Source organism: Sphaerodactylus townsendi, linkage group LG06, assembly GCF_021028975.2.
Source record: "Sphaerodactylus townsendi isolate TG3544 linkage group LG06, MPM_Stown_v2.3, whole genome shotgun sequence".
Lineage (NCBI taxonomy): Eukaryota > Metazoa > Chordata > Lepidosauria > Squamata > Sphaerodactylidae > Sphaerodactylus > Sphaerodactylus townsendi.
This window is the reverse complement of record NC_059430.1, coordinates 132,913,293-132,931,985: the sequence shown is the minus strand read 5'-3', so window position 1 is coordinate 132,931,985 and position 18,693 is coordinate 132,913,293. Positions and strand designations below refer to the sequence as shown.

The following is an 18,693-nucleotide window of genomic DNA, read 5'->3' as shown; positions in this document are numbered from 1 at the left end:
CCACACCTGGCCTCCACTCTGGGGTATTCTTTGCCGGGGCAGGCCCACAGAGCGCCAGGGCGGTAGCTGGCAAACGGGTCTGGGAGATCCCGGTTCAAATCTCTGCACTGCCTCGGAAGCTGAGTGGTCAGCCTTGGGCCAGTCACCTTCTCTCAGCCTACCCTACCTCGTGGGGTTGTTGTTGTTGTGGGGATAAGACGGGGAGAAGGAGAACAGCGTCCGCGGCCTCTTGGACGCCCACTGGGAAGAAACACGGGCACCGACAAAGCAGACCCGCTTTGGGTCTGGGTCGGACCGGGGCGGGGCGAAGGGCCGGCAAGCAAGGCGGGTCTGGCTCGGGGCCAAGGAGCCCCGCGCCCTGCAGAGCAGGTCTCCAGGGAACTGTTGTTGCGTGAGTGACCTGGTGGCGGCGGCGGCGGCGGCGGGACACCGAGACACCACGTTCGAGCAGGCAGGAGATCTGCACGGAGGGATCGGCGGCGCCATATCCCGAGGAGGTCCCTCCCGAGCGAGGAGGGGTCTGTTTCCCGGGTGGGGGTCGGTCCCCCCTTGTCCCCCCGCCTCCGGGTTCCTCCCCTTGGGGGTGTCCCCGGGGGTGGGTGGTGCAGCCGGGCAGCCTCCCAGTGTGCCTGCCCTGCCCTGCCCTGCACCCACCCACACTCCCACCCGCAAATAACGGGACCCAGGAGTGCCAACTGGCTTGCATGGGCTCAACTGAAATACATGGCAGCGCAAAAGAGGCTGCAAGAAAATGCGGAGCCGATTCACTGGAGGTCTCCGGGCCCAGATAGACTGCGCTGCCACTGTGAGGACGGCCCCGGTATCAGACTCTGAGTTGTGGAAGTGGGAAGGCACTGGAAAGACAGCTGTGGGGAGCGGAATCCAGGCTCCGAGGAACCATCATTCCAGTCTGTGACCAGTCTTCCAAGTTGCAGGGCGTGGATTTGGTTCCCCACGGATGTAATTCTGGGGTGCGGCCCGTCATTCCAGTCCCAGAGCACAGGCTGCTCTCTTTCCTGCTGTCATTTCGATACGTGGCCTGCCATTCCAGTCCCAGACCAGAGATTCTTTTGCCATTCGCGTTCCCTACCTTTCATGCCAGATTCCGGTTCCCAGGGCTGTCAGTCCAGTTCCGAGCACAGCTTCTGTCCCCCGAGCCAGGGGCGTACCACCCACAGAGACAGGGGGTATCCCATGGCCCCGGGCACACGCCATCTAATCATGTGGGGGGCCCAGGGGCCAGGCCACGCTCGTCGGCTCTGGGCGGCAGACTTGGGCACCTTCACCAACCTGGCGCTCCTCCATGAGATCGGCAGATGGCTCGATCTTTCTCTCCACTCCCCCCATGTCTAGGAAAAATGAGGGGGGGGGCTCTGCCCGTAGCTCTCATTCCACTGTGGGGGCTGTCATTCCACTGCCAGAGAGGTCTATGTGACCCCAGAGACCTTTGTTTAAATCCATTCCGCATTTTCTTTGCAGCCTCTTTCCTGCTCTAATGTATTTCAATGCAAGTCAATTGGCATTCCTGGTTCCCATGATTTCAAATGGCCTTTTCAGCCTCTCCTACAGTTTCCAATGAGCAATCCTGCCATTTCTTTCTGTCCATCCTGCTTCGGCTGCCTGCATTGCTGTCCCTGCCCCCCCCCCCCCCCCCCCCCCGGAGCCTGCAGGAGGAAGTCTGATAGAAAGAGCGGGTTGGGGGGCTGGGACCCGCTGCCACCTGCTCTCAGCCATCTCCCCCCTGACAAGTGTGAGAAAGGGGGAGCCATTGCTGGGGGCAGGTTGTGGTGCCTCCGAACTGGACGGGGAGGCAGCCTCAAAGCAGAAATGCCTGCAGGGGCAGGAGGGCCAAATTCTCCACACCCTCGACAGACACGGGTGGAGGAGAGTCGCTGGTCGTGCTGCTGGAGGGTGGCCACTTATGTGCCAGCCCAGAATGGAGAAGGTTTCGGGACTACTACTAATTGTGCTTCACGTGGGAGAGAAACCCTGGGCCTGGCCAATGCATTTTTTAAACAGTATAAAGGCAAGGGGGGTGTTGGGACGGGGGGGGGGGTGTAACCTCCCCATTCAGGTTTCCTGGTACAACGCTCTGGCCCCCTCCCCCACACACACTGCTGTTAGCCTGAGTGGAGGGTGGGGGGAGGTGGGAGAAGAACAGGGGTCCTCCCTGGAGTCCATCCCAGACTTTACGAATGGCTAGGGTGTTGCGGGTTTTCTGGATTGTATGACCGTGTTCCAGTAGCCTTTTCTGGTGTGTGGTGCCGTGTTCCACAGCATTTGTATCTGCTGTGATCCTGTGTGTCCTGAGGCAGGAAACCGAGTCCAAAGTTGAGCACCATTTTGTCAAACTTTGCAAGTGTCATTACAAGAGGGGCCAGTCTGAGTCCAGAGTCAAGTTGGGTCCAGAGGTCGGGGCGAGAGGAGTCCAGGTGCAGCCACGATACAGCAGAGGGGTCTGTCACGTCTCACTGACTTGGTCCCTTTGCTGAAGGAGCACAGCTGGGGGTTGCATGTCAGGCTCTCGTGGCCTCTGAGCCTATGATTCTATGCAAGCCAGCCTCATCCTTGCTACCATTCACTGATCTCTGCTAGGCTTACAGTGTGTGCGTGTTTGTGGGGGGGCGGGGGGGGCGGGGCGGGGGCTGTCTCTGGAGTCTGCAGTGGTGTTTCTGATTGCAGCCAGCTTCAGTTTGTTTATTTACAGTTAACAACCAGCAAAACAACAACTCCCCAAAAGCCAAATTTCAAATTATTTACAAACAAGAGATCAGAAAGTGAAAATGCAAAGTAAAGCTTATTTTAACGTTCCTCTGTAGGAATGAAGGGTCTGCTGCCCACCTGCTCTCCTGTATTTGTTTGCTAAACACAAAACTGGGCTACATCCCTGGAAGCTCTTTTGTCCTTTCCCAACAACAAATAGTTCAGTTTTTGTTTCTTGTCTTTTCCAGCCCATTCAGACAAAAGAGGCCCCAGGATTTCTTCTCTAAGCTTGTCAAATAGAGGGCACTTCAGCATCTTCTTAGGTTCTCGTGAATCAACTTCCTGATTGCAGCCGTCTGCACCAGCGGTTTTGGTGAGCGCTCTGCAGCAGCTGGACCCCCTGGGCTGACCAGCTGCAGGCCCGGTGAGGCCCCCTCCTTTCTCATACTGACTTCTGCCCCATTTCCCCTTTGCCCGAGGAGGTCTCAGCAGACGGGCCCACAGCTCTTCCCAGGCACAGTGCTGGGATCGAGTTTGTGAGCTGAGGGACAGTTTCAGAGAATCCTTTCAGGGTGGAAGGAAGGTGGGGGGGGGGGGCATGGCTGGCAGACTCTTCGGGAACATGCAGCCTGCCTCTCATGCTATTGGCCCTTCTGGATCCAGACTGCAGCTCAGGAGAAGGGAGGTGGGATGTTACTAGTCCAGTTCTTGCGAAGAATGGCTGGGCAGGGCAACGGCCCAAGAAGCCCCACAAACTCTCTTGGGTGAGTGGTGCTCTCTAGTGGTCACCCAAAATCCTGCCTGCTTCTGCCTCCCCCAGCCTCTGCCTCTCTGGCTGATTGCAGCCCTCTTCACCTGTGACTTTGCCAAGCAGCCTAACCCCCCCCCCCCCACACTTCAGTTTGAGTGGCACCAGCCCAGCAGAGACCATGCAGGAGCTACGGAGACTGGCTTGCCTCCTCTACCTTTGGCTTCCTCAGTTGCAGTGTGAAGAGCCTGCCAGCACTTCCCCGGAGCAGGTGCACCTGTCCTACCCAGGTGAGATTCCCCGTTCACACACCAACCTCTGTTGGAGTTATTTTCTGAGCACCTGGAACACACAAAACAGTCCATCAAGGCCAGTATTACCTGCTCTGACTGGCAGCTGCTCTGCAGGGTCTCAGGCAGAGAAAAGGGTTTCCCCTCACTTTCTGCCTGGTCCTTTTAACTGGCAATGCCGGGGATCAAACCTGGGTCCTTCTGCATGCCAGACCAGGGCTCCTCTCTGACTCTGAGACAGCTATGAGAAAGACAGGGAGAAAAGAAGCTGGGGTCAGGTGGGGGTGGAGGGAACATCAAGGAGGGCGGGGGTGGGGGCTTTGTAAGGATAGTGGGAGGAAGAGGGCGCTCGGCTCCTGAACCCACTTCTGTTTGAGACAGTCTGAAACGTTTCCATCCCATTACAGCAAGCCTAGAGCGTTGCTGGGAGCCGAAGCAAGCAAACTGGAATCTTTGCCACAAAGTGGCCGTCTTGGTCCAAAATTATTTTTTAAGAAGCATTATTAGCTTCTGCTCCCAGAGGCCAATAGGGTGGTAGAAGTTCCCAAAGTGGGTCTCTTCTCAGATGGACCCCCACCTGCCTTCCAGAGGCTGGGCGACACCGAGCCGGGCCTCAGGTGAAGCCTGAGAGGGGCCGTTTGGCTTACTTGTTCTAAGCCACTAAGTGCCTTGATGTATGTATGTGTGTGTGTGTGTGTGTGTGTGTGTGTGTGTGTGTGTGTGTCTAAAATTTGAGACAAGAAGGGAAGTGGGGGCTTTCTAGTTACGGGTTCCGGCTTAGCTTCAGCTACGGATGCAGGAGTCCTGGGCTCCAATCCTGATGCCAGCCACAGTCTCTCCTCCTAGCTGCCCTCTGGGGCTTGCTGGGAAGGCCACCCAAGCAGTGAGGTGTGGTGGTTAGGAGCTGTGGATTATAATCTGCAGGAGCAAGTTTGATTCCCTACTCTTCCATATGAGTGGCTGACTGTTATCTGGAGAACTGGGTTTGTCTCCCCACTCCTACACTCAAAGCCTGCTGGGTGACCGTGGGTTGGTTACGGTTCTCAGCCTCACCTATCCCACAAGGGGGGAGTTTTTAACTGCCTCATCTTTGAATCCTATAATCCCATGGTGGCAAACCTTTGGCACTCCAGATGTTATGGACTACAATTCCCATCAGCCCCTGCCAGCATGGCCAATTGGGCTAATGGGCATTGTAGTCCATAACATCTGGAGTGCCAAAGGTTCACCACCACTGCTATAATCTGTCCGAGGGCAAGTGCTTGAAATGTGAAAAACTTCTCCCGGGGCAAGAAATCTGTTTATTTTGAAATGTGTTTAAAGCTGCTTTTCCAGTCCGGCCTGATGTTAACGTTTGGACTACAAAGAGCTGCTGTCAGTCTGGCTGGCCAAGGAAGGGCGGGAAGGTGCCCTCAGGCAGCTTCCTATATTGAAACCCATTTTTTCTAGATGTGGGGGGGGGGGGGCTGCTGGTTGGCCTGGAGAAGGCCCCAAGTTCAGATCCCAGCGTCTGCAGGGAAAGGCCCTTCTCTGGCTGGAGAAGTGCTGCTGTTAGTCACAATCAACTGGGAGTCCCCAACATGGCGCTCGAGGGGCCACGGCACCCACCAGCAGCCTTCCTTGTGCCTACCATTTGTTTTTAGGACACAGGTGGCATCAGGTGAGGCCTCTGCACTGCAGGTCTCCTGTCTGGCCATTGGAGAATTGAATGGATGTGCAGATGTTGAAAAACGTTGCTTTGGCAGCAGCTGCCGCCGCAGTACCAGGGCCTTGTCTGTGTGGTTGATGTTGAACTGTGGCAGCCTTTTTGTGGCCGCCTCCGCCTCCTGCAGCAGCCGTTTTGTGGCCGTGTTCTCCAACATGCGCCAGAATGCCAAAGGTACCTGCAAGTTGAATGTGTGGAAGGCAGCCTTGGGGGGGCTTCTTCAACCACTGTTGCCTCCCACAGGGGACCCCACCTCCATGACAGTCACCTGGACAACTTTTGGCCGAGCGGGCTCTCTTGTGGTGTTTGGTCCAGATCTGGGAGCAGGCTTCATTCATTGGGCCCGAGGACGCTCCACGAAGTTTGCGGATGGGGGACCGCTGCACCGTACCATGTACATCCACAGGGTCACCTTGAACGGGCTCATTCCGGGGCGCCATTACGGTAAGAGGCCGGACGTTCGGGGCTCTTTGCAATGCGCTGTGGGAAGCTCTGGCACTTGCTGAGTTGAGAATGCGCCACTTGCTCCACGTGAACTCCTCTGTCGGAGGCTTTCACGGCCGGACTCAACTGGTTGTTGTGGGCTTTCTGGACTGCGTGGCCGTGGTCTGGTAGATCTTGTTCCTAATGGTTTGCCTGCATCTGTGGCTGGCATCTTCAGAGGTGTACCACAAAGGGAAGTATGCACACTTCTCTCTGTGATACACCTCTAAAGATGCCAGCCACAGATGCAGGCAAACCATTAGGAACAAGATCCACCAGACCACGGCCATGCAGCCCAGAAAGCCCACAACAATCCTTCTTGCAGGTCTCCAGCAGTACGTAGCCAAGGGCAGTTGGGCTTGATCCTGTGAAGAGATGCAGCAGAAGCAGGGATTCTCCCTCTTCCAGGCGTCAGGGTGGGGGTGTTGGGGGTGGAAATGTAGACAGTCCCTCCCCTCTCATGGTTGCTGTGGATATCAAGTCAGAATGCAGGGGTGGGGGTGGGGGGGAAGGAGTCACTTCAGTTCCTTAGAGGACACTTTCATCAACTTGCCCGGTTTCCGAGGGGAGCCCTGTTGGCCCCCAGAGAAAGAGCCAGATTCGAGTCTCATAGCAGCCAAGAGACCAACCGGATCTTTTGAGACACGGAGCTCCTTTGGTCTTTCTTCCCACACTCTGAAAACGCATATACAGAAAAGCTTATCAAACTCCGGTTGACTGGAATCTAGCTGTGCAGCGTGCATAATATCCAGGAGCTCTGATTCTCTGTTGTGTGCTTGGCGGGTGGGGTGTGTGCATGTGTAACCTACTTATCCTTGGCCACATCAGTCTCCATTGGACACCTAACAAAATTAAAAAGTTAATGACAACACCCTGTGGCTTGCCAAACAAATATGAAATTGCTTCAACAAATTAACAAACCTTTAATTTAAATACAACAACTTTCTATCATTTCGGGATAAATAATAGTGAAGGGGTGTGTGTGTGTGTGTATCACAACTCAATTGTACAAAATCTTCAGTGTCTTTTAAGAAAAGCACTCAAAACAGTTACCACTAATGGTACCCAGTAAATAAAAAAAAGCAAGAAAGTCCAAACAATTAACAATGCAGGACTTCTTTATTCCATCTGTTCTTCTACGTAGGGTGTAGCTGCTGAAGGTGTTTCTTCAACATAATCAATTCCTGCCATTGAGCTATGGGCCTTCCTTCTCCTGTTGCAGGCCAGATCAGCTGAGGAGGGTGGGACTCTTGCAATTGGTAATATGTAAGCTAGTTCACCAACTGCATATACTCATTGAGTTCTTATCCCCTGGGCCCTAAGATCCAAAGAAAACACAAATACTCAAATGGCATTTGGGACAGTAGTTAGGGGAGACAGTTTCCCAGGAAAGGAAAACTCCCTTCTGACTGATGTGGTAGCCACGTGAGGGGAAACAGCCTTTGAGCAGTCTGTGTCCAGCCCTGACATGCCCAGGCCAGGTTCAGCCAGCCTGCTCGGTCAGAGCTGCTAGGGAAAGTGCCTCCTTTGTCCCCACTTGCTGCGGCACCCTCCACTTGGGGACTGGGAAGGCCAGGCCACCATGCCCGGGTTTGCAAACATTGCAGCCCTGCAGGCAAAGGAAGGTGCCTTGGAGTTCCTGAGCCAGACTTCTCCCTGTCTTTGCAGCCTACCGCTGTGGAAGCCCAAAGGGCTGGAGCCGGGTCTTCAACTTCCAGGCCTTGCTGAATGGCACCAACTGGAGCCCCCGCTTTGCCATATTCGGGGACATGGGCAAGGAGAACCCGCAGTCCCTGCCTCGCTTGTGGCGTGACACGGAGCTGGGCTTGTTTGATGCGATCTTGCACGTTGGTATGGTCGGCGTTGGGGTGTTATTTTGTGGGAGCCAAGGCAGCTTGCCCTTAAAATGACCCCCCTGTGCAACTCTCCCCTCTCCTGCCTGACTGTGGTCTTCCTTCTCTTGGCAGGGGATTTTGCCTACGACCTAGACACAGTAAGAAACTTCCCTCTCCCTCCGTATTTGGGGTCTGAATTTTAGTGGTTTTCAAACGGAAGCAGGAAGGCACTAGAGGTGCGCCAGGTGTCAGTGGAAGGATGTGAAAAACACCCAGACTTGGTGAGAAAAGGCACACCACTCTGTGGCACGCCTGCTGCCTGCACTCGGGGTTGAAAAAGGAATAACCCCACAGCCTGGGTCGAGGCCACCCTAACAACCAACGGGCAGGATTTCTGGCTCTCTGCTGACAGGCCGTGTCTTCAGCTGTTACTTGACTTTGTTTTTGCAGAAAGGATATTTCTGGCTTGAAGCATTCCTTCTGGTAAAGCTGTTTTTTGGTCCTTCTCTAGACACAGGGCAGTCTTAGGGATATCAATTTCGGCAGTGTTTTTTTAGCATTAGGTTGATTTTATAATTTGTGTTTTATGATTTAACTGTCTGTGTTTTTACGTTGTGATCTGCTGGAGTGGCAGCAAACCTAGGCATATAAATACCTAAATTGAAGCCTCTTCTCAGACCTTCTTCCGTCCCACACCCAGACTGAACTTGGAGATTTCAGCAGGCATTGGCCACCTACATTTTTGAACATATCTTTGCAACCTTGAGGACTAGGAACTTACCGCTTGAAACAAAAATTACAAAGGAGAAATGTTTCAGGGCCCTGAAAATTACATCCTGTAGTTTTTCTGTATACCTACATAAGTGGGGCAAATTCTTCAGTCTTACTATCTTCCAGGCTGCACGTGCTAATTTGAACTTGTGATTTCATTGATTTATGCTATTTGTAGTTCATACAAGATAATTTATGTTTGGCTGATAGCTGCAAATCGCAAGGTCACAGGCTGAAGGAGAGATATTGAAATGGGAAATGAGCAGGGATTCCATATTGGATTGTTGTGTTTTTGCATACTACAACTAATTCTTGGTTTCTATTATAAGTGTACTGTGTTATGTGATTTACTGTTGTTCTGTTATTACTTCTGATAACAGTTCATAATCTGTTCCTTTGGATTTTGTTTGGCTAGCCATTTGGAAATTTTAATGTTCACATTATCTATTTGATTTGCAGTGCAATGGGGGGGGGGGTACTTGTGGTGCAACTGGGAACATCGCAGCTGTGCTGCTCCCTAAGAGGCAAAAGTGATGCTCCACCAATCTCTGTGAAATCACCCCATGCAGCACAATGGGCTCAGCCTACAGGGGCGTTCCTGGGATGAAAAGCTCAGGAGGCTGACTAAAATGAGCACCACCTCTGGGAACACCCCTTTTGGTGCCAGCGTAGACTCCAATGCCAGAGATGCATGGCATGACTGCCCCCGGGCATCTATTTCCACACAGCGCCCTGGCATAAGTGCCTCTGCAGTGGCATTTGTGTGTGTGGCATTTACGCTGTGCACCTTTTCTCCTTGTTCAGAGGTTCCTTCCTTCCTTCCTTCCTTCCTTCCTTCCTTCCTTCCTTCCTTCCTTCCTTCCTTCCTTCCTTCCTTCCTTCCTTCCTTCCTTCCTTCCTTCCTTCCTTTTTGTTTGAGGCAGTCAGCTGTGCCTTTATCTTAGGGCCCAGAAATGCCCTCCCCCCCAATATTATCTCTGTTTTGTGACTTGCAGAATAATGCTCATGTTGGAGACGCCTTCATGAGGAAAATTGAGCCCGTGGCTGCGCTGGTGCCATACATGACCTGCCCCGGGAACCATGAGTCCAAATAGTGAGTCATGATGTGGGCTGGAAACCAACAGAGTCCCTCATGCATCTCCTGCACAGCTGGGGCCTCGTTAAGGGGCACCTCAGGTTTGGCCTGAGAAAGGGACCCTGACCTCTCTCTTTTTCTTCTAGCAACTTCTCCAACTACCGTGCCCGCTTCAGCATGCCCGGTGGCACTGAGAACCTCTGGTACAGGCGAGTGTCCTCTGGAGGCAGAGCTGACAGAAGCTCCTCACCTCTGGCTGGCCTTGGGGAAGAGGCACTCGAAGGGCACACAGCACACTGTGTTCCCATGTGCTCATGAATGTAACACCCTTCTGTCCATCAGGCTTTCGGGCTCATGACCGTTATGCCACAGGGTATTCCAGACAAGAGGCACTCAGAGGTGGTTTCCCACTGCCTGCCTCTGTATAGCGACCCTCGACTTCCTTGGTAGTCCCCCATCCAAATAGTAACCAGGACCGACCCTGCTTAGCTTCCCCTGGGCAGTCAGGAAATAGGTGATGTAAAAGAGCCCCTGCCAGCCTCAGTAGGCAGGTCTGACCGTGACGGACTGGCAGCTCCGTGGGTGGGTGTCCCGGTTTGGCTGCCTGCTGCTCGCCAGCCTCCTCCCCTGGATCACAGGCTCCTTCTGCCCTCCCTCCCAGCTGGGACATCGGCCCTGCTCACCTCGTCTCCTTTTCCACGGAGGTGTACTTTTTCTTGAAGTATGGAAAGCACCTGGTGGCAGAGCAGTTCCAGTGGCTGGAGAAAGACCTGCAGGTAAGGAGTGGCCCTGGAGGTGGGGTATGTTATGGGGATGGTGGTTTCCAGATGGAAGGGGCTGCTTGCGAAATCCCTTTCCCTCTTGTGGCAGGAGGCAAGCCAGCCCGAAAGGCGCAAGGAACGTCCCTGGATCATCACCATGGGACACCGGCCCATGTACTGCTCCAACAATGACCTCGACGACTGTACGCGGCACGAGAGCATCGTGAGTGAGAAGTGGGGTGAGGCTGCTCCAAGGTCTTCCTGTCCTAACTAAGCTGGATTCTGCAACCTGTGCTCATTTGGGGAACTGTGCTCCCTTTGTTCATCCTCTCACAGCCTCATGCAGGTGCCCGGCCCCAGTTAGCTGCCACCAGGGGAAGGGGCTTTTTGGTTGTAGCCCCTACAGTGGCGTAGTGGTTAAGAGCAGGTGCATTCTAATCTGGAGGAACCGGGTTTGATTCCCATCTTCCGCTTGAGCTGTGGAGGCTGATCTGGGGAATTCAGATTGGCCTGTACACTCCCACACACGCCAGCTGGGTGACCTTGGGCTAGTCACAGCTTTTCGGAGCTCTCACAGGGTGTTTGTTGTGATGGGGGAAGGGCAAGGAGATTGTAAGCCCCTTTGCATCTCCTTACAGGAGAGAAAGGGATATAAATCCAAACTCTCCTCCTCCTTCTTCTACCTTGTGGAATGCAGTCTCTGAGGCCACCTGTGCCCTACTGGGCTTGTTTTGTTTCTGCAAGGCCAAATTATTTTGGCTGACCTTTGAAGTGTAATTCACGTGTTCAGGTTGTTAGTGGTATGGGATTAGCCATCTATATTAATAGTTTTAAATTTTTATTGTTAATATTTTATTTTTATTACCTGCTTTTATGTTGTTTTTAATTCATTTATACAATTTTAATGTTGTAAGCCTCTGCCAGGCCCTTTGGGTGAGCGGTGACTAAAAAAATCAAGTACATAAAGAAAATGGATGTAAATTATCTGGGTCAAACAAGCATCTTTAATTCTCAACTGAGTGTCTTTGCTTCAGCTAGTTGGGTTGAGCTGACTGTGGAGGTTTGCCTTTTTAAGAAGGGAAAAGCAGACGCTAAACGAATGCTGAGATTATTGGGAAGGAAAAAAACACAGTTGTCAAGAATTGTTGTCTGTTCTTCTCCTTGCCCCCTTTCTAGATCCGTCAGGGGCTTCATGGGCACCGGTATGGCCTGGAAGACTTGTTCTATAAGTATGGTATGTTTGTGCATTTCTTCTGAAGGGGTTCACTGCTTCAAAAGAATGCTGATGGTTTCTAGCTTGTGTGTGTGTGTGTGTGTGTGTGAGAGAGAGAGAGAGAGAGAGAGAGAGAAGTGCTGTTAAGTTGCTTCCAACTCAAGGTGACCCTATGAATCAAAGTCTTCCAAAACATCCTCTCCTTAATAGCTTGCTCAGCTGGCATTAGAATTTGTGGAGGAAACACTACTTGGCTGCAGCTAAAATGCCTCTTGGCTGCCTCTGGGTTCCGTATGGTGGGGCTGATGGTCAGTGTAGGGGGGAGGGGACTGGCCCAGTTCAGTAGGGAAATATTTTTTAAGGAGTGCAGAAATGGGGTGGCTATTGAGAGCCCCTGCATGGGCTCAGCCCCAGGGAGCAGCCCTGAAGAAGTTACAGGATGAGCTGGCAGACCCTTTTGGGGAGCGGAGGGTTTGGATCTGGGCTCTCTGGCAAAAGCTGGGTCTTGGGTCAGACAGTGAAGCCATCCTGACTGGATTTCTGAACTTTTGCGACCCCCAACCAACCTCCCTCCCCCTTTGTCTCCTTTCCCTGCTAGGGGTTGACCTGGAGCTCTGGGCCCACGAACACTCCTATGAGAGGCTCTGGCCCATCTACAACTACAAGGTGATTCCTGCCCTGAAGGAAAAGCCAGGGCTTTGAGAGGAAATTGCCCCAAACCTCTCGGGTATGAGGAAAGGGCACTTGCAAGATCTCCCTCTGGCAGGATCCTGGGAGTGGGGGTAGGGGTGGGGTAGGGTCATCCTTTCCAGTTTCTGCCAGGCAGTTAGAGTGAGCAGATGGCCTCGCTTCTCTCCCCAGCTGTGTGGGGGTCTGGCCAGCCGCCAGGCAGGGGGTCTTGAGGAGGGGGTTGGCTGTTACCTCACCTCCCGGCCCTTTTGCTCTTGGGGGCAAGGGCACTCAAGTGATTCTCTTCTCCTTTCCCCATCCAGGTTTACAATGGCAGCTCCAGGGCCCCCTACACGAACCCTGGCGCCCCTGTGCATATTATCACTGGGTCAGCTGTAAGTGAGAGACCGTTTACTGAAAACATTTATTAGCCGATATTGTGGAACGTAAGACAAGGAAACCCCATTGAAAAGCCACAATTTAAAAAACTCAGCTAGTACGGCCAATACATAAAAAACTAAATCAAGATAAATGCAGTCCTACATTGAATTGTCTTCAAGAGTAAGAGGCCTTCTTTGGAAACAGCAGTTCCTTTTCTTTGGCATATCAAGCAGCAAGAGAGTGTCCACAGAGTTCCTTTTTTCTCACTGCAGCTGTCATCCTCATGCTGGAAGCTGTCAGAAGAGGTCCTACCTCTGTTTACCAATTGGGAAGAAAGGGAAATTGGGCGGGGGTGGGGGTGGCTGTTCTTATCCGTGGTGTACCAGTTGCAGGGTTCTTTAAGAAACTCTCAGGAGTGTGCCCAGCCTGTGAATCCCCCCTCCCCAACAGGGCTGTCGAGAGCAGCTGGACCCCTTTGTCCCGGAGGCACGAGAATGGAGCGCGGTCAGGATCGAAGATTACGGATACACCCGCATGCAGATCTTCAATTGGACCCACATCTGGCTGGAACAAGTGTCCGATGACCAGGTAGGGGCCAGTTCAGCTCGTGGCAATGCTGAGCACATGGCTTTCGCACCTTGTTCTGCTCAGCTTTTGGCATATCTGCTTTTGAAATAGCCCCGTCCACGAGTCGTCAACTGTCCAAATCCTCCCCTTCCTGCAGAGTTTGGCTGTGGGGGCCCTGGGGGTCCAATCCTGAATCTTGGCCACTGGAATTGGCTTCAGAGATTCTTACCTATGTAAGTGCTGTCAAGTGAGAAACAACTTACGGCAACCCCAGTAAGGGGCTCTGAAGGCAAGTGAGTGAGAATCAGAGGCCGTTGCCACCTTCTGCAGAGTCATCCATGATGACCTCCCATCCAAGTGCCAACTCCAGTGGGTAACCCATGTCACCAGGAGCACATTTTTTGGGCATGTGGGAGGGGGGCAGCCAGGTGCTGGCCAGGTCCCCACATCCTGCCTCTCTCATGGCGTGGTGACCTGGCTGGTGCCTGGCGGCTCTCCCCATGCCAGGGTGCTGCTCGCTGGCACCCAAGGCTGGGCCCAGCTGCACAGTTGGGAGGCCTTTTGCACCGGCGCGATCCCCTGGCAGGGGAGAGGCCGGGCATGCCAGCGCAATCTCCCAGCCGAGGGGGGGGGGGGGCAGGGCTTGGACAGGCGCTGCAGCAGCAGGCCAGCCCAGGAGCCCATCTGCTGCTGGGTTGCCCGTCCAAGCTGCCTCTGAGCGCAAGGGGGGGGGCACGGGGTGGGTGGGTGCCCGGAGCAGGTGTTGTCCCCGGGTGCCACCCCCCCCCCTCTGGCCAACTCTGCTTAGCTTCTGATATCTGGCAAGAACGGGCTACAGCCTGTTGTCTTCAACCCCCCCACCCCCCGAATACTTTGAAAGATACTAATTTGGGACTGGTAGAAAATTCCACTTCTCAATTGTTTGCAATTTCCCAGATAGGATACATTTGGCCAAGCCAGGCTTCTGCCAGACCTCGTGGGTTATGTATGAGGGTTGCTAATCCCATATTCTTTGTTTGTCTTTCAGAATGGGCAAGTTGTGGATGGGATTTGGCTGATCAAGGAGCACCATGGCCCCGAAACATGGCACTAGTCCTGTCCAGGGAGACTGGGGGACTACTGAGGTCCAGCAACCTTCATCAGAGTGGAAGAGGAAGTGAGACTGCAGAAATTCCCAGAGCGGCCCTTTGCTCTGACTCTGGAACCTTCTTCGTCCCCATTGTCCTGTTCTTGGCATCTGTGGCTATTCTTTTCTGCAACACTGCACAGTTGGTCTCTCTTTCTCTCTTTGCTGGGGGGGGGGGGCGCTAAACAAATGAACTGTGATGTGGGAAGTCATTGGTTCAGAGCTCATCTGAGCCAGAAATTTAATCGGGGTGGGTTCAGCAAGCCCCTCACTCTGATCCGTTGTGCCCCATTAGCCATCAGGGGCTTATTCTGGCCTGCCTTACAGGGCAGTCAGAGAGATCATTGTGATAATGTATATGAAGCACTTTATATACTGACTTCAGCATACAAATGGAACATTTTAGTAGTATATTCCATACATTATGTCTCTTTCAACAGCATAAGACGCAAGTCTAGTATTGGGTTCAGGTCTCTGTTCCATGCAAACATCTCCCTAATTTGCAATTGCAAGTAACACTCATACCTGTGAAATGGCAGAATGGGGATGCTGGGGGCTGTCAGGCTTTCAAACTTGGGCGGGGGGTGTCTTCCTGCTGCACTGAATGGAGATATTAAAACTCAGGAAAATGACTGGAGTAGAAGTTTGATTTTTTTAAAAAAATTCAGGATAAACATTGAAGTTCAGATCCTCTGAAGATGCCAGCCACAGATGCAGGCGAAATGTCAGGAGAGAATGCTGCTAGAACACGGGCATACAGCCCGGAAACCACACAGCACCCCAACATTGAAGTTATTTGCCCACACGCAGGGTTATGGAGAAGCCAGCTGGCCAGGCTGGTGTCAGGGTAGCTTGAGTCCTGAGGGATGGGAACTCTGGTCTGTGTGAATCTGCTGTGTGAAACCATTCTTCTGCTGCTTCCTGACTGCTTATCTCTCCTCCGCTCAGCTAAGGCCAAATAATTTGGTCTGTAGTGCAGCTGTGTGATTGTATGGTGGGCGGGGGAATTGGGCTTGTTAGTTACTTTAAAATAGATACTTTCTGGCTGGGGCAGCCAGAGACGTCTTTGTACATTGTACTGTTCTGGACTATTCTGACCTGCAATAAAGGAGCCATTGTTCATCAACAACTGTTGCAATTGACTGGTTTCAGGATGTTCTGACATTAAGATGTCTCTCCCTTTTCATCTTTTATCACAGAACCAACTCAGGAGGAGTTGGATGGATTTTTTCATCAAGGCCGTGCTTCTCAAGATTCCTCAGAGTTTCCCTTTCTGCATTCTGACCGGGACACTAACCAGTCTCTCTCAGCCACACGAGCCGGGAGATCCCCGAGGGGAGAGATTGGTTTGCAGGGAGGAATTCGGTAATGTGTTTGAAGGCTATCAAACTGAATCAGGACCGGTGGCCAGGTTGGTGCGGCAGCTGGTTCTTCAGCGCACTCGCCCAGGGTTGCAAGTGGAATTGATCTGGGACCACAGCTTCTCGGAGCTACTGGTGACTTATCCTACAATCTGTTAACGTGGTCCGACCCTGGGATAGAAGTCCCAGCTGACTGGTCTCCTTCTGTGACTCGAGATCACAGGCTGACCACGTTCCCATCAGAATATTGTTTCACGGACCCCGCAGGGGGTCCCTTGGTGGATCTCTTGGTGCCCACAGAACCTTCACTACTGAATCTGGGTGGGGGCCATTCTACGCAGATTGTGGATTACAAACAAATGAGTGTTCATTTCTCCACCGACTTTCCCGGAGGTGCTCGGCCAAAGTCAACTGCTCGGATAGTCCAGCAAGAATGTCTGTGCATCAACCCCGCCGTGGGTCAGGGATTGCGTTTCTCGGAAGTCCCTGTGTGACTGCCATCTCAGTCAGACTCGGAGGGGTCTGACGGAACCGGTCGTAGGGAATTGGAGTTGCAATTACTCGATGTGCAAATTCGGCTGGAACAAATGGAGGCTAGAGCACAGTAAGCGGAGGCGAAGGTGTTGGAATACAGACGGCAAAGTTCTGCATCGCAGTCGGTTAGCCGTGCTTCCATTAGCAAACCCGTGCAGACCTCGCCTCAGCCTACCCCAATCCACCGGGATCAGACAACCCAGAGTGCTCAGGTCCAGAGTGCTCCCATTCCACAAACGATCCCCAGGGCCCACAGTACCTTTGCTCCGCAACAGATGCCCTCTCAGCAGCAGCTATTAAAGCATATGGGCATGCCTTATCAGTATATGCAGCGGCCCCCGATGATACCTGCAATTCACCCTAAGTTGTCTGTACGGTTTGATGGCACGCCTCAGAAACTACCCTACTTTTTGATCCAGGTCGATACCCGTATGAATGATTTCGACCAGTACTATCGCAATGATGATGAGCGAATTCGAGATGTGGCCACTGCCTTTGAGGGTGATGCAGCGGAATGGTATGTGGAGCTGTTCGGACGGGCCGCTCCGGAGCTCACCTTGTTGCCTCTCTTTCTTATGGCCCTCCGTGAACGGTTCGAGCAATCCCACATGGATGAACAGGCCAAACGGGACATTGGAAATCTGAGACAAGGTTCTATGTCTTGTGCAGAATACTCCGGCAAGTTCCGTGCCATGGCGAGCCAGATTTCTGACTGGCTTGAGCAGATGTTTGCTATTGCCTTTTCGGAAGGTCTTAATCCGAAGATCCAGAAATGGGTCCTTATGAGAGCCGAGCCAGCGTGTTTGGCGGAATGTGTCACAGGCTGGCCACAAAGGAGGCACGAGGCAAAGTGTAGGGAATACTCACAGCTTACTGATACAAAATAATCAAAGAAGCTCACCGCTCCGTTGGCGCAGCACACAAACTAAGTTCCCCAGAACCAGTTCAGCAAAGTCCATAAGGTCAGGTGTAACACAAGGTTCAGCAAAGTCCACAAAGTCAGGCTTAACACAAGGTTCAGAGCAGGGCAGCCAGCAATGTGAGCTGTTGTTGTCTGCAAAAGCATGAAGCAGCAACCAGCCTTCTTTATCCACGTGGGACTAATTGCCAAGCTTCAGGGAGCCAAGTCTGTGAACACTCACATTTTGCGAGCAGCCAGGTCCTGCCGCAGCCATTGCCGGTGCTGCTCTAGCAGGGTAGGGGAACTAGGAGGACTGCAAGCTGGAGGGGAGGGGCTGGAGGTGAGCTCTGGGCCTGTTCTGGGGGTCCTGGCTGAGATGGCTGAGCTGGCCCTAGGTCTGTAAGGCCATCAGAGGCTGGTGTGGCCGCAGCTGGTTCCTTCTCCTCCAATGAGGTACTGTGGCTAGGTCTCGCTAAGTCAAAAGACCAGCACAACAGGCTACCATCCTCACTGTTGCTTACATCCGTGCGCCTATTTGTCTAAAAAAATTGTCGGGTGCGGAACTCAACTGGACTATTGGTAATGAAGAAACGGGTGATTAAATTGGCTTTAGCTACCTGGAGGCATTGACTTGAATGGCCTGCCCATCCCTTTGAGGTCTGGACTGATCATAAAAATCTAGCAGCCCTGTCTACACCAGGATGTTTGTCAGCCAAACAGCTACGGTGAGCAGATTTTTTTCTCACACTTCCAATTCACCGTCCACTTTTTCCTAGGAGCGTCCAACAAACTTGCTGATGCATTACCCTGCCTTCCCCCAGTTGATGGAGGTGTGAATTTACAGGAGGAGCCTTGGACAATGCTCACGCCACCCTGACTGGGCTTGGCCGTAACTCGTTCGCAGACACGCCTCCAGCACGGCCCTTCCAGCTCGTCACTGCCCGCGCCCCCCTCCTCTCTGCTATCTTCCTCTCTAGACACTGGCAAGCTTACGGTTGCACCGGAAGAGGGTGGATCTTCTCTGCAGTTGAAAGATGGCTTGTGGCATAAAGGCGACTGTTTGTGCCTCCCCTTTATGTAAAACAATAATGCAACAGGGTCATGATTCTAAATCTGCTGGTCATTTTGGCTTTTTGAAAACCCTTCATCTACTTCGCTGGCAGTTCAGGTGGTGGACCATGCGTAAGGATATTGAAGCCTGTGTTCGGGGCTGCCCAGTGTTCTGCCGCGAAGTCGGCTCCTGGTAAACCACATGGACTGTAGCAACCCATCCCTGCCCCTGAGGAACCATGGCGTGTTATTTCCATGGATTTTATTACCTATTTGCCTGAAAGCCATGGAAAAACTGTGATTTGGGTGGTAGTGGATTTATTTTCTACAGGCTCACTTTATTCCTTGCACCTCAATTCCGTCTGCTCCCCAGCTGGCTAAGATGTTCATTCAGCACGTCTACCGGTTTCACTCAGCCCCACTCAAAACAATTTCTGACAGGGGCCCATAAAGTTTTGGAAAGCCTTTTTGGAACTGATTTAATTAGTCATGCGGGTGAACTTTCTTGTCAACTTCTTTA

General features: G+C 52.7%; 1 protein-coding gene across 7 annotated transcripts; it reads left to right on the top strand.

Moving 5' to 3' along the window:
- Positions 1-403: 403 nt before the first annotated feature.
- ACP7 (acid phosphatase 7, tartrate resistant (putative)) lies at positions 404-15,453 on the top strand. 7 transcript variants are annotated; one of them, XM_048499334.1, is made up of 14 exons: positions 1,669-3,127; positions 3,524-3,741; positions 5,690-5,890; positions 7,598-7,780; positions 7,897-7,922; positions 9,531-9,628; positions 9,757-9,819; positions 10,272-10,386; positions 10,481-10,594; positions 11,548-11,605; positions 12,183-12,250; positions 12,577-12,648; positions 13,085-13,222; positions 14,229-15,453. In XM_048499334.1, the coding sequence occupies exons 2-14, from the start codon at positions 3,633-3,635 to the stop codon at positions 14,292-14,294; spliced, it is 1,311 nt and encodes a 436-aa protein (XP_048355291.1). In that variant the 5' UTR covers positions 1,669-3,127; positions 3,524-3,632; the 3' UTR covers positions 14,295-15,453. The 7 variants fall into 7 exon arrangements, 6 of the variants coding, with proteins under 6 accessions (XP_048355293.1, XP_048355291.1, XP_048355290.1 ...); XM_048499333.1 differs by having other exon boundaries at positions 1,670-3,076; positions 3,605-3,741; XM_048499332.1 differs by having other exon boundaries at positions 1,670-3,076.
- Positions 15,454-18,693: the final 3,240 nt, after the last annotated feature.